At 35.1% G+C, this 17,693-nt stretch overlaps 1 protein-coding gene across 15 annotated transcripts in view; it reads right to left on the bottom strand.

The window, feature by feature from the left end:
- Window positions 1-17,693, bottom strand: part of LOC136026090 (myosin heavy chain, muscle-like) — a 125,038-nt gene that overhangs the window by 30,660 nt on the left and 76,685 nt on the right. For 7 of the 15 annotated variants that reach the window (XM_065702301.1, XM_065702308.1, XM_065702298.1 and 4 more), the window contains exons 19-23: window positions 17,376-17,493; window positions 11,921-12,057; window positions 6,728-7,064; window positions 4,831-4,959; window positions 2,117-2,608 (exon numbers count right to left, since the gene is read on the bottom strand). In XM_065702301.1, the coding sequence (XP_065558373.1) occupies window positions 2,117-2,608; window positions 4,831-4,959; window positions 6,728-7,064; window positions 11,921-12,057; window positions 17,376-17,493 (1,213 nt within the window). Of the gene's footprint in view, window positions 1-2,116; window positions 2,609-4,830; window positions 4,960-6,727; window positions 7,065-11,920; window positions 12,058-14,580; window positions 14,699-15,942; window positions 16,061-17,375; window positions 17,494-17,693 lie in introns of all 15 variants that reach the window. The other 8 variants (XM_065702306.1, XM_065702303.1, XM_065702302.1 and 5 more) reach the window with 2 other exon arrangements.

Raw genomic sequence — 17,693 nt, 5'->3', positions numbered from 1 at the left:
CAATGACGATGGATCCAGTCGGTATTTAAAATGAGAGATCTGAGTTACGATTTCCTTCTAAATATTAAATTTCATTAAGATACGATCACTCCATCGTAAGTTAAAATACCTCATTTTTCTAATTTTTCAGAATTAAACCTTCCCCCAACTCCCCAAAATAGAGCGGATTCATTCCAGTTATGTCAATCACGTATCTAGGACTTCTGCTTATTTTTCCCACCAAGTTTCATCCCGATTCCTCCACTCTAAGAGTTTTCCAAGATTTTAGGTTCCCCCCCAACTCCCCATATGTCACCAGATCCAGAGCGGATCCGTTCCGGTTATGTCAGTCACGTATTTTTGACTTGTTTTTATTTTTCCCACCAAGTTTCATCCTGATCTCTCCGCTTTAAGTGTTTTCCAAGATTTCCGTTCCCCCCCTTAATGACTCTGGATCCTGTCGGGATTTAAAGTGAGAGATCCAAGTTACGAGATCTTTCTAAATATGAAATTTCATTAAGATCCGATCACTTCTTTGTAATTTAAAATACCTCATTTATTCTTATTTTTCAGAATTAACCCTCCCCCCAACTTCCCAAAACAAAGCAGATCCGTTCTGGTTATGTCAATCACGTATCTAGGACTTCTGCTTATTTTTCCCACCAATTTTCATCCCGATCTCTCCACTCTAAGCGTTTTCCAAGATTTTAGGTTCCTCCCCCCCTACAACTCCCCCCAATTTCACCGGATCTGGTCGGGATTCAAACTAAGAGCTCTGAGGCACGATATCTTTCCAAAAATCAAATTTCGTTAAGATCCCATCGCCCGTTCGTAAGTTAAAAATACTTCATTTTTTTCTATTATTTCCGAATTAACCGGCCTCCCACTCCCCCCCCCCCAGACGGTCAAATCAGGAAAACGACTATTTCTAATTTAATCTGGTCCCTGATACGCCTGCCAAATTTCATCGTCCTAGCTTACCTGGAAGTGCCTAAAGTAGCAAAACCGGGACCGACAGACCAACAGAATTTGCGATCGCTATATGTCACTTGGTTAATACCAAGTGCCATAAAAATAAGCGAGGATGACTTTTAAAACCAGTTATATTTCAATTTGGAAGTAATAACAATTTTAGCAATCAGGGCACTAGAGATTCAAGTCGTAAAAATATCTATTCTATTTATATTATGATAATCTATTGTAATTAATCAAATAAGTTACTTTCTTTAGAAAATAGTCTTAAAAGTTTATAATTTACACATGAGCCAAAAGCACTACTTCAGATCTTAGTAAAATGAAAACACTCCACTTTTTATTATTGATGTCATACTTTTTCAATTAGTCAAATAGGGTAGTTTCTATAACAAGTAATCTAGAACAAGGTAAACAATCCTTTTCCTTCCTCGATATTGTCACTTAGCCCAAGGAATTATTGGACTAGGAAACTATTTCAAGAAATTCGTGAGTTTTGCATTTTTGGTGGAGCCATCCCCATACTGTTTTTTGACTCTTAACTAATTCACTCTTAGATATTTATATTATTTATTTTACACTGTTTCTATTAATTATACAGCTTATTTAAAAAAGAAAATTAGCTTGACTGGGTGATTATTTAGATACAAAAGCCTATAAAACAAGACAGTTAGAAAGAAGAAAATTAGAAAAAAAAAGTTAGAAAAAAGAGGCCTAATATAAAACAATGCAAAGAGGAATGATGAAGCTGGGCGGAATGATAAATCACACCCAGCTTCTGCCAAAAGTAACTGTATATATACATATAACAAGTGCCATAAATATATATATATGTGTAGACCCGTATGTTTTTTTCTTCATTTTTAGATCTTTGTCTCCTTGTTAATTATTTTGAAGTACCATTGGACATGAGAGGGGGAAGGAGGTCCTTCTACATAGTACAAAAAAAAAGAAAAAAGAACAAAGAAGAACGAAGTTACACCAAGACTAAGATTAGTGGCACGAGGCAGTACACCAATGGTAGAGCCCCACTCAAAAAAATAAACACCCAAAAATGAAAGAAAAGAATGAATTCTGGTTAATTTGCTCACTAATTATTCTCGTTTTGAATTCCCTTAATTTCTCAGTTGATTTTTAATTGAATATAAACCTGAAAAAGGAGTACCTGTCTTTCTGCCTCTAACTCTTCTTCAAGCTCCTCAATACGAGCCTGTAACTCCTTAATTTGCTTTTGTAGCTTTGCCACTAAGCTTTGCTCATCTTCAAGCTTGGCTCCCAAAGACGCAATTTCCTTATCTTTACGTTGAATTGTCTGCTCCAGTTCCTTCTTGTTCCTCTCAAGGTCAGAGACCGCTTCCTGAGTAAGCTTTAAATCCCCTTCAGTTTTCCGCTTACTCTTTTCAATATCAGCACGGAGTTTCTTCTCACGTTCAAGGCTGTCCTCCAGTTCATCGAGAGTCTGCTCCAGCTTGGACTTCACCTTGTTCAAATGATTAACCTTGTCTTCTGCTCCTTGAAGGTCTTCAGATGTCTTTTGTTGAATTTCTTGCATGTGTTTCTTTTCTTTGTTGATTTTGTTGATGAGTTCATCTTGGTGAGCAATTTCATCGTTCAAGTTGCGGATCTGATGGTCCTTGGTAGCCTTGTCTTGCTCAGACTGGAAAAGTGAAGCGCATTTAGTGTTAATCCAACAAAGTCCAGTAATAATAAAGTTGTTTAATTACTCAGACATTCCTACAGGGAGTCTGCCCTCCGTTATTAGGGTCAATTTTTTCATTAATTGTCATATTACGGTTAATTAGGGTCATTATAAGGGCCAATTTATTCATTATTTGTTATATTACGGATAATTAGGGTTATTATTAGGGCCAACTTTGAAAAGTGTAGTCCTATTTAAATAAACAACATAGTACAGAAAAAGAAGAGGAACAATAATCGGGTGGTTTAAGAACTGGCCTCAACAAACAGAAGACTTTGTAGTACAAACTATCATCTTTTACTATCTTCACTTTCATTTTCTGCCTCCCGCAAAGTCAGTAGTTTATCAATTTATGATAATACTAATCCGCTAAGGTAATCAGGTAATCAGTCAACAGTCTATAATACTGATAAAAGCCCCCCGACCAGCATATACACACGGAGGAGGGAGGCTTGGGTTCCGCACCCATAAAGTCCTAAAATTTATTCATTTTCCTCCAAAATCTCCTAGATTTTTTATGCAGCTCGTCTATTAATACATCATTTTATTAATACATCATTTACAGTCAATATAATCAGAACTGTTATATAAGTTAATTAGAACTAGTTCCTGAGATTCGCTTGCGAAAAACCCGAAGGTTTGAAATAAAATCCCGAGACATTAAGTAATGATAACATACCTAATGTATTTTAGGAGGATATTGTTTAATATATACTAATCAGTGATTCCGATCATTGAACTCCCAAGGAGTGGCATCCGTGATTCAAAAGCCGTTAATTTATCAAACTTCGCTTTAGCTGTAATAATTTAGTCGTTAATAAGACATGAGTCCTTAGTCCTTTATATTGGGCATTCGGTGTTGGGCCTCGTGCATTTTAGTTGGGTATCTCTATCACTAATCTATGATGCACATCCTTTCAGACATTGCATCATAGCCAAGGTCGAACTCAGGCAACAGTGTATATGAATTTGATAAATTTGTATAGATTTGCCTTTGTAAAGTCCCGTGTCCGACATTCCTCCCAAGTTATTATGAGAGAATGATTGAGAGAGAGAGATAGGTTTATTTAAAACAACAATCGTAGCTCAAATGGCTAATTTGATGTTGAAATGCAAAACATGTTATTATGCATTACTATATAAGACGTAAAAAAGGCACGAAAGAGTTCTGGTAGCTGTTTGTTCGAGCACGCACAGGCACAAATTTTAGCTTCTGTCTCGTACGGCTGACTGTTTGGGCTTCTGGGGGTAAAATGTAACCTTGAGCAGGGTTAGATAGCAGCATTTTGCCAAACCCCGGGATAAGTGCACCCAAACGGAGTTCCAAACTTTGGAGTTTAAGGGTTTCTAGGGCACCATAGTAGGAAATGTCTCTATTACTCAGGATGATCCTGGTTGCCTGTTTTTGGACTGACTCTAGTTCCTTCATTAGATAGGCGGTTCTTAATGCTAATTTTTAACTAAATTAAAAAGTAATTCTTATGATGAGTTTGTCGGGGGAAACCTTAAGCTCAGCTATGGTAAGATGTCTAAAAGGACATGCCATCATAGTTTAGTTACAACAGGCTAAGTATGACCTTAGTTTCGTCACAACATTTGTCCGTTTTTGTGTAGATCCAAGTTATGGCCTTTTTGTTAAATTACGATGATAGTATAGCTGTTCAAAAAACCACCTCTGTTATGCTGATGCCAAATTTCAACTTCTTAAATTAAATTAATATTAATATAATTAATTAAATTAAATTAAAATTTTGATATATTAAGTTTAAAAAAAAATAGATTAAAGATTGTGGATCATAGATTATGCAGATTATAAATTATAGAAAAAGCTTCCAAAGATCATGGCTAGCTTGTATAAGTGAGAACTGGAGCTAGTGTAAACAAAAGAAAAACTATCAACGACATCTAGCGTTTGGCAACAATTGGCATTTTTTCAGTGTATTAGAATAATAAACTAAATAAGTGTAATCTGTAAAATTAAATGTTTGATCTCAGGTCCTGACAAAAAAAAACGATTACTGAGCTTGAAAAAATGCAAAGTATCGCTAGACATTAAATGACTATGACAGTTTTTCTTTTTGTCGAAACTAGCACCAGTTTCTGCTCTTAGAAGTTATCAATACTCTTTGGGATAAAACTTAAAAGAATAGATTCACTTCCAGTTTGTCCTTTTTACTGACCTTTTGGAGGCTAAGTTCTAAATCTTCAATATCCTTTTTCAATCCACCCAGCTCCTGGTCGATCTTCTTTTTCTGTTGAAGAAGTTGTGACCTTGCATCTTCTTCCTGTTGTAGACGCTCTTGTGTATCCTAAAAATAGGTTCTAGTTAGTTTATCAATTATTAAGTTGTATCGCCAAACTACGAGGTGGTATTATTGCTTCCTATAGTGTGTATACCATTATGTCTTTGCTTCTCGTTCTAGAACTATCAACCATTGAAGTATATTAAAAACAATTCTGAATGGGACAAAGTCATTTTTCCGACAAACATCATAGAGTGGGAGGAGCAAGCAAAGATACAATAAATGGCAAAACTGAGCAAAGTTTAGTGGTAGAAAATTTTTACTGCTTGGTTAACAAGATTTAAACTATAGAAAATGATATTATCATATTTAAAAAGATTAGTTAAGCTTGAAACAACTAGAGAGGACAAACCAAAATCAGGAGCAAATTAGGTCTGGAGGAGAACACTACCCCTCCCCCCGCTCTGTATCTTTAAGAATAAAGCCTAACTAGTTTATTTATTATTATATTGACTAGTTATAGCTATATTGTTATTATCATTATAACATTTTGAAGGTCGCGTTCTAAAACTATCACATCTTAGTTATTGCTATATTTTTGAAAAATCCTAGAGGGAGGTAAACCCATTTTTTAAAAACTGCTTAAAGAGTAATAAAAGAGCAAACAATCCCATAAAAGATAGAATTAAGTTAAATCCAGTGATAGGAAATTCTTATCGCATAGATAACAAGGCATATAAAAAAATAAACAATCGTAATCAAAAATGTAATTACAAGATTTATTTATGTTTGAAACTTTTGGAGGGGGCAAGCGAATATTAGAACAGAGTCAAGTCGAAGAGGGATAAGCGAGATCTGAAGGAGGCAACTTCCCCCTCTTCCCAAGTAATTACCCCCTCCCCCAGGTTTTAATCTAACGTCTTCATGTGTCATCTATCTAGCATAAGTTCTAGCATTATACAACTCAAACATTCTGGTTTAAAGTCCAAACGTTTCACCTTTCTAGATTCATGCATGAGACGATTAGAAAAGACCACGCCTTGATCTCTTTTGAAACCAATAACCATTCCAAACGTCTATCCAAGTATTGTTAGACGGAACAACCATTCCATATAATCAGGTAATATTAATTAGCAAAATTTTATAGTGCTCCGTGTTATAATTGTTGGAGCAATTCACCTTATACGCGTAATTACCCAAAAATAGAATCTTTATTGCTACTACTTCCAACTGAGAAGGCTGAACAACTGAGAATTTTGATGCACGAAAAAAATTAAACGTATTAGTTTCAAGTAGATTTAATCAGGGCTGGGATCAAAACATGAACCAATCACATGACTATACAAATGATGGATCATCAATACTAAAAGGAAAAGGAATAACATACACGTCTTGTTACTCCCATTCCCTACTCCCTTTACTTCCTATTGATTCGTTCCCCATTTCTGTACTTAATGCATACTTGAGAGCCGTACACTTCTGGATACAAAATTTAATATACAGCTGTAATTAATTACGCAAAAATAATTAAAACCATTTCTAGAATTTTTTTTTTCTTCTTAACACTCCAGTAGAAACGAAAATAGAGAAATAATATCATTTTGAACGCAACAATTCTGATCAAAAAAGGACTACTTTAATCTATGTCAATATACATAAATATTCAAAACAAAAGATACTAGCTTCGTATGATTGATTGATTGACTGATTGCTATTTTTTCTTTTTTTGGTGGCGAGGAGGACGCATAGACTGTATCACATATCACAAGTTCTCGTAGAAAACATAAAAATATACTACCAAATACAAAACAGGAGAAAATATAATAACACTTACTGCAAGTTGTGATTCTAGATCCGCCTTCTGAGCAGCCAACTTCTGCTGCTTAGCGACATAATCAGCCACGTTTCCTGCTTCGGCATCAAGTCGAGCAAGCAGCTCCTGTTTCTCGTGCTCAAGCTTTGCCTTGGCAACCTCAAGTTCCTTACGAACCTTCTCCTCTTTTTCAAATGCCTCTTGAGCCTTTACTGCTTTGTCTTCGAGAGCCTTCATTTCGTCTTCAACACGAGTGACGTTCAACATCGGTTTCACCTTCTGCCACATTCTGAACCATGGCCAGTTACGAAGTCTCATGTAGGAACGGAGGTTTCTTTGAACAACAAGCAGCGCAACTCTAAAACCATAATCAATTTTCACTTCCACTCATGGTGAGATATATGTCTCTTAAAACCAATTACCGTGGTCAACAAAAAAGATGTATCTCTTTCGTTTTTTAAGAGTTGTTATTTTGCATTGCTACATTTACACAAGATAAAGTTTATGACTAACTAAGACTTATCTTAAAAACATATGGTAAGAGTCTGCATTAAAACAATAACCCCAAAAAGTAGTTACTACTTAAAATATGCTCTTCTGGGATTCGAAGGAGAGACTGTCTTTTGTATATCTACGATCCAAAGTATATCTACCTTACTATAGGATAGAAAATCTGACTCCAAGTTAGACATTATAAATAGCTCACAAAACAAATCTTAACGGGGATTATAAATTGTTTCATCCAAGTGCTAATTATCTGAGAGCCGTATTGAGATTAAATTAGATAAAGCTGTGTAGTAAAATTCTGGCGACTGCAGTTCATACCTGCTAGTTTTAAGGCCTTCTCCATGGAGGAGTGGAGATCCTTGAGCTTAATGTTGCCAAATAGCTTACTTGGCTTTGCACAGTCCTTGCCTTAGGTGACTTAGTGCGATGATGAGTTATGAGTAAAAGTGAAAATTAATTTTTTGAAATGCGTTATTTACGCTTAGCACAATGAAAACTTTTTCATATCACACTCAACGAGGCCAGATCCTACAACTGATTCAATATGCCGTAAGTCGCAATCTTATGACTACCTTTTCTCTTTTTCTTAAATTTATTTCTCTGACGCGGTCTTATATGTGCACAGTGGAAAAATGTTTTACTATTATTAATTCTCAATACCGTCAAGGGATGAACAGGAAATTAACTAAGTAAAGTTACGTAATTGACAAAATTTCGAAATTTCAAAAGCCCACCCAACTAGCAGCTTCTGGCATCATGTCAAGACACAGTTTTTACGAGACAATCTGCAGCCATGCTATTCAGTTAATGACTTAACTTTAACCTACAAGACAACAGCAGCATAATCATATTCGCACAGAAAACATGGGCAGGCATAGGGATATGACTCCGCATAAACAATCATTCCTATCCTGGAACCGTGTCCGGTTCTTCATGGGGCACAAATCAAGCATAATGATCATGTAGTGGGCTGTATGGTTGACTACATCGAGACTAAACACCTCTAGTTTATCAAGAAAACCAATTTACTCATGACATAGAGGGTTAATGCGGATTTAGGAAATTAATATTTAACAAAAAAGGTAGCATACACTGTAGATGTAACAGTACCTTATGACCAACAACTATCAACAGAGGCATCAAAAAACAATATATAAAAGTCCAACACACACACTGTTGCTGATCTCTTTACGCATAGAGATATGAAAATGATTGAGGCCATACTATTATTATCGGCCCTCGGGGTATTTGGTGAAACGTCAATTTTAAGTTTAACAGAGATTGTTTCCATACCAAAGATTTACAGAAAATAGAATCCTCAGGAATATTAGGAACCCCATTACTATTTTAAATCTTTATAGCAGCAGTGGCACCATTTAGGGGGTGAGGGTGGCTGGGACAGAATGAGAACGTGAACAAGAGCTAAGAGCTCATATGGCACTAGTGACGAGGCCGGAAGAGCCAAGAGCCAAGAGCCAATAGCTAATATGGCATGAGGTCTAGCAAGATTCTAAGAATCAATGAATTGATTTAAAAGGAAAATCAGAGGCTTAATGCCGGTCGTGATTTGAATTAAGAGCTCTGAGACACGAGGTCCTTCTAAATATCAAAATTCATTAAAATCCGATCACCCACTCGTAAGTTAAAAATACCTCATTTTTTGTCATTTTTCCTCTCCCTTCTTTCCCACAGATGGTCGAATCGGGGAAAATGACGTTATTAAATCAATTTGTGCAAGTCTCCGACACGCCTACCAATTTTCATCATCCTAGCACGTCCAGAAACACCAAACTCGCCAAAGCATTGGACCCCCTGACTCCTTCAAAGAGAGCGGATCCAGTCCGGTTACGTCAATCAAGTATCTACGACATTTATTTATTCTACCCACCAAGTTTCATCCCGATCTCTCCACTCTAAGCGTTTTCCAAGATTTCCAGTTTCTCCCTCCAACTCCCCCCAATGTCACCAGATCTGGTCGGGATTTAAAATAAAAACTCTGAGACATGAATTCTTTCTAAATATCAAATTTCATTAAGGTCCTCAATTTTTCTGATTTTTCTGAATTAACGCACCCCAACTCCCCCAAAGAGAGCGGATCCGTTCCAATTATGCCAAACACGTATCTAGAACTCGTGATTATTCTTCCCATCAAGTTTCATCCCGATCTCTCCACTCTAAGCGTTTTCCAAGATTTCCGGTTTCCAAGATTTCTGTTTTCCCCCTCCAAACCCCTATGTCCCCGAATTCGATTAAAATTGAAAATGGAGCATCTGAGACATAAAATCTTTCTATGTATCAAGTTTCATTAAGGTCCGATTACCCATTCGTAAGATAAAGATACCTCAATTTTCACGTTTTCCAAGATTTCTGGTTTCCCCCCAACGTCACCAGATCTGGTCGGGATTTATAATAAGAGTTCTGAAGAACAAGATCCTTCTAAATATCCAATTTCATTAAGATCTGATCACCCATTCGTAAGTTACAAATACATCATTTTTTTAATTTTTCTGAATTACCCCCCCCCCAGCTCCCCCATAGAGAGCAGATCTAGTCCGGTTATGTCAGCCAAGTATCTTAAGTTTCATCCTGATCTCTCCACTCTAAGCCTTTTCCATGATTTTCGGTTCCCCCCGCCCCAACTCCCCCCAATGACACTGGATCCAGTCGAAATTTAAAATAAGAAATCTGAGTTACAAGGTCCTTCTAAATATGAAATTTCATTAAGATCCGATCATTCCTTCGCAAGTTAAAAATACCTCTTTTTTTCTAATTTTTCAGAATTAACCCTCCCCCCAACTCCCCCAAAGAGAGTGGATCCGTTCCGGTTATCTCAATTATGTATCTAGGACTTGAGCTTATTTTTCCCACCAAGTTTCATCCCGATCCCTCCACTCTAAGCGTTTTCCAAGATTTTAGGTTTCCCCCTCCAACTCCCCCCGATGTCACCGGATCCGGTCTATAATAACAGCTCTGAGACACGATATTCTTCTAAATATCAAATTTCATTAAGATCCAATCAGCCGTTCACAAGTCAAAAATACCTAATTTTTTCTAAGTTTTCCGAATTAACCGTCCCCACACTTCCCCCTCCCCCAGATGGTCGAATCGAGGAAAAGAATATTTCTAATTTAATCTGGTCTGGTCCCTGATACGCCTGCCAAATTTCATCGTCCTAGCTTATATGGAAGTGCCTAAACTAGCAAAACCGGGACAGACAGACCGACCGACAGACCGACGGAATTTGCGATCGCTATATGTCACTTGGTTAATACCAAGTGCCATAAAAAGGACAAAATTTGTTAATAAGAGATTTAAAAAGAAATTGCACCAACAATCAAAGACCAAATATATCGACTTCACAAAGACAGGATTTATATTAGCTTCCCGCTTACGTGATTTTGTAGCCATGTCGACTTTGGGAAAAAGCAATCTTGTTGAAGCGAAAGAATCAACTAAAAATGCTTTCAGAAAAGATCATTATCTTGAGACAGACAGACTGTGCTCCAAGTTTGAAAGCCGCTTTATGAATGCTCTTCAACTGTTATAGTCAATCTCTGCGTTATATGTTGATTCGCCGCAGTTTATCAATACTGGCCGACCAGTTCGTGTACCAACGCATTACAAAGAGACTTACATCTGTTGGCCTCGCCAACAGATCCTATGAGAAGACGTATAGACTCTTTAGCCAATAAGCCAAAAGATTTCGTTGAACTTCGCGGTTGTCTGAAGGCAGTGTCAATAGCGTATTCCGAAGATTCTAAAATTTTGCAAATCTTAGTTACTCTATCTATCACAGAGGCTAGTAATGAGAGTTTTTCTACACTAAGCCTGATTAAAACCTACTTAAGATCAACAATGGGTAACGAAAGGCTTAGTGATTCGATGTTGATACTTAGTGAAAAGGCTCTTGTGAAGTTGTTGGATTTCGTTGCTATGGTTGATATTTTTGGAAAAATGAGACATTACCAATTCTCAGTGTTGCAATAAAACTGTAAATTACTTCCCAGATTAAGTTCTATCTATATTTATTAAAAACTGTTAAATTACTTCTTACTTATTATTACTCGATTTTGGGAGAGGCAAGTACTAACCACTGTGAAGAAATATTGCTCTTCAACAACTGTGAGCCGGCTACTTTAGGGGCCCACAGAGGTTGCTTAGACCCCCTTAGCTCAGAATGGAATGGCGCCACTGAATAGCAGGCTACAGAGACCAAATAGTGCAATTTCTACATAATTTCACAGACTAAGGTCGAAAGGCTAACTTGGGATTCCTCTCCTAGCAGTTCCCTATACTCTTTATATTTGGGTTTCATTTCCTACACACAACCAAACCACGGTACAGCTTAATTCAGCACATTGAAGAACAGGCATGAAACAAGTATGATTTTTGATGTTCTATTCTCTGCTTTTTCTGGGATCAAAATACTTAATTCATTCCACACACGGTCCATGGTCCATGAAAATAAATTCGTAGTCAATACATAGCTATGAAAGCTGTACTTTTAGGTCTAATGTACTGAAGACATACCAAATCAAGGATAACAAATTCAAAATCAAGGAAGACACGACTTTAGGTTGCATCTATAGCCTTAAATCAACGTACCGCATAATTAATGTAAATTTGTCAATATTTAAATGTTTTTCTTATCACAAAACCATCGAAGTCCTTACTCAAGTTCTATTGTAGATTTTAAGCAGTACAAACCTTTGGTTTTTTAGCTTATGGAACTCCTTGCGTGCTTCGTAGCCACGGATAACAGACTGAAGCCAAGTAATGATCTGAGCAAGTTTGTCATCACGCATTTCCTCAAGCTGACCCAAAGTACCAGCTTTGAAGAAGACCTATTAATATGAAAAAAAAACATAAATTACATAGAATTTTCTTAATTTAAAAGCTAATGGAAATAAAGGCATGCTGTCACATGCATTAAGAGCCACAGCTGAGCCGGGGCAATGTTTTTCATAGCATTCCTAATAAATATTATGTTCAATTTTTTCAGACTTTTGTACCCACTTCCTAAGTCCTTTTTTTTAATTTTTTTTCCTGACAAAGTTTAAAGCTTAAATAATAAAAACCAAACAAAAATCTAATTGAGTACTGCACTGAGCCCAGTGATTTTTCCAACTCTTGTAGTTTTCCTTTACGTTATGTAAAAAATAAGGGTTTGGATATTCCGTGACTAGAAGTAATATAGCTTTTTAGATTGCTAAAGTTATCAGTAAAGGAAGATATCTAGGATTCTGGAACCCTTCTAAATCTTAAAACCTACAATCTTAGCCAAGTTAATAATAGCCATAAGGTCGTTTTTAATTAATTCATCATGCATATTTATTTATGCATACAATACATTCAAGTTAAGTTTTAAACTAGATAAGTCCCTCTTTAAAAATTAATAAAACGACAAAGAAAAAAGATATTTTTTTTATTGATCCATAAATAACAAAGAAAAGAAATTTTAAAATAGAGCAGAAAAAGGATGATACAAGAGAGTCTGTTTAAGTGAGACTAAAAATTTTAAATTTTTGCTAATAAGATAAAGGTGGGAAGATTTATTGCTCAATTTACAGTTAATTTTATATAACTATCAGTATAAAACATACACGCACACACACACACACACACAAGAATCGAAATAATAATAAATTAACACTTAATCTAGATTAATGACTTTCTTCAAAAAGTTAAATAAAGTTCAATTTTTTTCCAACAGCCATAAAGTCAACAAAGTTATGGGAGGAAAATGTTTATTAAGTTTGTGAAAACGTTTATTAAGTTTGTGTTTATTAACTTTATTGACACCGTGGGAGTCCTGCTTAAAAGAAAAATCTAAAAAGAGAAAATGGCGAGGACATGAAACTGGGATTGAAAACACTATATCCAACAGGATTACAGCTTTCATTCCTTTGTCGTCAGAGGGGGGTATCTAAGGGAATTCAGAGCATTTACCTTAAGGGAATTTGCACCAGAATAAAAAAAAATCACGATGTGAAATGAAAAAAAATTGTATAAATTTACTAAATAAGATGTGTCTCTTTTGCAGCCGGTATAATTCAAAGAACGATTTAGATTTATCAAACTCGCAGTAATTCTGTATACAGTCAAATAAAATATAAGTAGAAAAAGGAAGGAATCTCAAATAATAAGGTTTAGCACTTCCTCGTTCAAACTGACATAGATCGTAAAAATAAATTCAAATTAATTTTAGCCTAATAAGCGTACAAAAATAGACCTAAAGCCAAATTTAGAAACAAAAAATCTTATTTAAAATAGAAAACACGAGAAAAATTGTGACTAAAATGTATAAAAAATTGACGATAGAGACAAAAACCAGAACTATTGCAAAAATCAAACAGGCACAATGAAGCTTTAAAATCATGCCGCTAAATATTTTCAAACCAACGCCATCTATAAAAGGCGAAAATTAAAAACTTACATTTCGTAAATCTTCGAAATTTTTGACTTAGGGAATTAATAACAGCTATATTGTTCCTTATAGCAAATAAAGACATAATTTACAGTGCAGTTCAACAGGATACTTAACACTAATAAACACAAAGTATATAGTGCAGTTCAACCGGGTGCTGAAATTGATCTTTAAATCAAAATCATTGATTGAAAACAGAAATTCGTAAATTTAAATGTACCCTACAAATCGTACACCGGAAGAGGGGTAAATTGGTTCATTTGTAAAATACCATTTTTATACCCAGTACACCCCAGCCTAGCTTTTTTTCAGAAAAAGAAAATTGCAAAAAAAATTATATTGAAACACATTTAAGAGCGCTATTCCCAAAGCATATCTTTGATATCTTTGGCTAAGATATCTTTTGTTGCTTTCCTTTTTATGCCGAAACCGCCATGTGCTAGAAGAGGGCTAAGCTAATTTAAATAATTACCACTTTTATATCCTGTATACCACCAGGAAGCTTTCTTTTGGAGAAAATGGCAAAAACACTAAGTTTCATACCAAAAAAAAAAAAATTATATTGAAACACATTTAAGAGCGCTATTCCCAAAGCAGGCTAAGATATCCTTTGTTGGTTTCCTTTTTATGCCGAAACCGTCATGTGCTAGAAGAGGGCTAAGCTAATTTAAATAATTACCACTTTTATACCCTGTATACCACCACGAAGCTTTATTTTGGAGGAAATGGCAAAAACACTAAGTCTCATACTAAAACAATTTTAAGAAAGGTATTTCAAAGGGGGGGGGGGTCTACAATATCTCTTGTAGGTTTCTTTCTTTTGCCTAAACTGCCACTAATGAATTTCTACCATATAAAAATAATGAGCCCAATATTTAATGCAAAAATAAATCTAAGAAAGGTATACTAGAAGAGAGCTAATGTACTTTTTACAAATAACCTTTGTATGCCCAATTCGCCATTGAGAGGGATCTAGTTCAGTATACTCAATCAGTGCTTCTGTTGCTTTTTTGGGGCACTCATGTTTGTTTGTAAGACGGGCGTTTATAAGAGAGTACCTAGTCAAATATTTAAAAAAATTAAACAGTGAAAAAATAAATTATTAACAATTAAAAGTATAAAACACTATTATTCTGCAGAAAGACATGGCAGACGAATAAATTTCATAGAAGAAACGAAACATGCTGTTATAAGAAAAGGTAACATATTTATAGGCAAGGCTGTATCAAGAGGGATGGTGTTAGGGGCTCCCCCCCCCTAAAACTTTTTTCCAAGTCGTAAAACGTAACAGAAATGCATATAAACAGATTTTTGACTCATTCTTTCAAGTTTTTTTTTTACACCCCCCCCCCCCCCCCCCCCGAGAAAAACAACGCCTACCGAACAAAAATCCTGGCTACGGCCTTGATTGTAGACATGCGAAAAATTAGTCGTTATTGTTTTTACTCAAAAGAAAAAAAAAGGATATATAACTTCATCCAATGCATAAGAAGAAAATAGGACTGTTAAAAGACTGAAATTAAGGGAAAAGGGAACATAGTGAAAGAGAGACAGGATTATATGGCAAAGAATAAAATACGGCCTATTCTTATGTTAAAAATAAATGGAATTTTTAATTGAATAATTGATATGAAAGTATAATAAAACTTTAATTAAGAACATTTTAATGTAGGCAGTTTATAAAGTGAATACTTGTTTTCAAAATTATACGAAGTGTTAAAAATAACTGTAACCTTAGTCAACAGATTTTTAACTTAAAAAGGCACTTATTCCAAATGGTTAAATTGACTTTTACAAATAAACGACTAAATTTTGGTATAGTATTAAAATGAAATATTGAAAACTTCAGAAAACTTCTGAAATACTGAAAACTTCAGAGGGAAGGGAATGAGTATATACTCCAGATCCATTATACTTTTTTAGCACTGCTCAAGATCGAAGGATTACCTTTTAAAAATCTGTGACCAAAATACGCCACACAGTTCAGAGCAAGTGCCACCAGTAGAAGATAGTGGGTAGCCTTTATTCCTGAATCGACATTATAAAAATATTTTATAATATATTTGATTTTAATTCATGATTTTATTTATATTATAAAATATGTTACAGATATTTTTATAATATTTTATATTTTATAATTGTAGAGTCACTTTATAAGAATTCTTAAAGTGATGTGTCCAATTAGTGATGATATTTTCACTAGTTTAAAATAAGAATAGGTCGTGTTACTTTTTTAATTAGAAAATATGAAATAGAAAAAAGTCAAGGTAAGATGAAAAAAATCCAAATCTCGGAAACGTGCCTTTGTATGTCCCAATCGATATTTTTCAGTGTCCAGTCCAACAAATTCTAAAACTGCTTCACTAGCCTTTTTCGCGTCTTCATACTTTTTTGCAATCTGCGAAGCTAACAAAGCATATCTAAAATTTCATAGGCATTAAATTAAATGAGCAGATTTAGCCATGACTTAGCCATGGTCAGAGGTTTGTTTTCAAGAGATTTTTTCGAAATTTTTTGCCACCATTACAAATAAAAGAAAACCAGCAACGATTTCTCACGTTAAAACAACCATGATAATGGTGGAACATGAGCCCAAGCAGACTTGAAATTTAGAAATTTAATTAATTTTTAGTTTATTGAGTTTAATCAATAAATCAATAATCTAAACAAAGCATTGCAAATTTTCGGAACAGACTAAACCACAGTTACTTTTTGAAACAGACCCCAATAAAATCAGTAAAAATATACCGACTCAAAATTAAAATGCATATTTTAGAACGAAAATCAACATTTTAAAATAACAGTGACTCCCTTTTGTTTCAGAAATTGTATCCAAACATGTGAAAAATCCACATATTTTATTTTAACCAAGCAGGCAACAAACACAATAAACTACAGTAAACACAAACACAGTAAGCTACACAAATAAACAAATGACTAAAATAGCGAGCTATGAAAATAACTAAACTATCAAGCAACAAAATTTGGAAACTTCTCCGGTTCAGAGAGAACATTATGGAAAACAAGAGAGAATCTGAGCTTAAGCGGTTTATAACAGCTCTCGTGCTATTAAAAATCACGAGCACTACAACCAGTACAACCTGGCTATTCCATTAAACAATCAAAAATTGTAATTCAACTAAATCATTTTACGTGACAGCAATAGAACTATGCTGAAAACCGCTAGATGATATTAGTAAATTTCTATCAGATTTCTCTATTTTTTCAGTCTTATTATAATAAGAAGTTTCCAATTTCAATATTGATTTTTCTATACAGTGTCTAGAAAGGATAGGTGATAATGCTACAATATAAAAAGCTGAAAAGTATGCTGTCTACTTGGTTAATATTAGAAGAGGTTACGATTTCGTCCAATAGCAGACCTGAATTTCTCAATATATTTGAGCGGTTGCACACAGGGCTACACAGTTTACAATTAACAGATGGAACTACTTTGAAAGAATATGACGCGCAAGGAGGCAAAATTAGGGACAGGGGTGGTAATACAAGTCATATCTACATATGAGTCACACATTACGGAGGAATCTGATTCGAGTACCCAAATTACAAGGAAAAAGAAAGATTACGGGAAAAGCATAGAAAATTCTTGAAAGACACTCGAGACTGTTTGGGAAGGAGATGATTGCCTGATGCCCCCCCCCCTCTTGCGTAGGTTAACTGAGGATGGCTATTGGTTGCATCTTATAACAACTCGGGTTCTTAAAGGTTACGTGCCTTAGTGTGACCGATTCGATAGAGTTCAGTATTCAGATTGACTTCTTCAAGACAGACAACTGAAGCTTTCTTTTCATCACCAGCAGCCTTCATTTTGTTAGGGGCAAGAATCATGTACCTATTTCACAAAGAATAAAGAAGAATACACGAATAAAAAGCAGATAGCAAGTAAAACAACAAAACGATTTTTTTTAGTATGGAAACATATCGTCGTGACAGAAAAACAAGTGTATCTGATACATTTTTGAACAATTACGATACTCAGCTCTTCGGAGTCTCATTAGGAGTCTACATTTTTGAGCAAAAAAAATATTGAGC

The sequence above is a fragment of the Artemia franciscana genome, chromosome 4 (assembly GCF_032884065.1).
Source record: "Artemia franciscana chromosome 4, ASM3288406v1, whole genome shotgun sequence".
Taxonomy (NCBI): domain Eukaryota; kingdom Metazoa; phylum Arthropoda; class Branchiopoda; order Anostraca; family Artemiidae; genus Artemia; species Artemia franciscana.
Note: the sequence above shows the minus strand (reverse complement) of the source record. Positions and strands in the feature narration are given on the sequence as shown.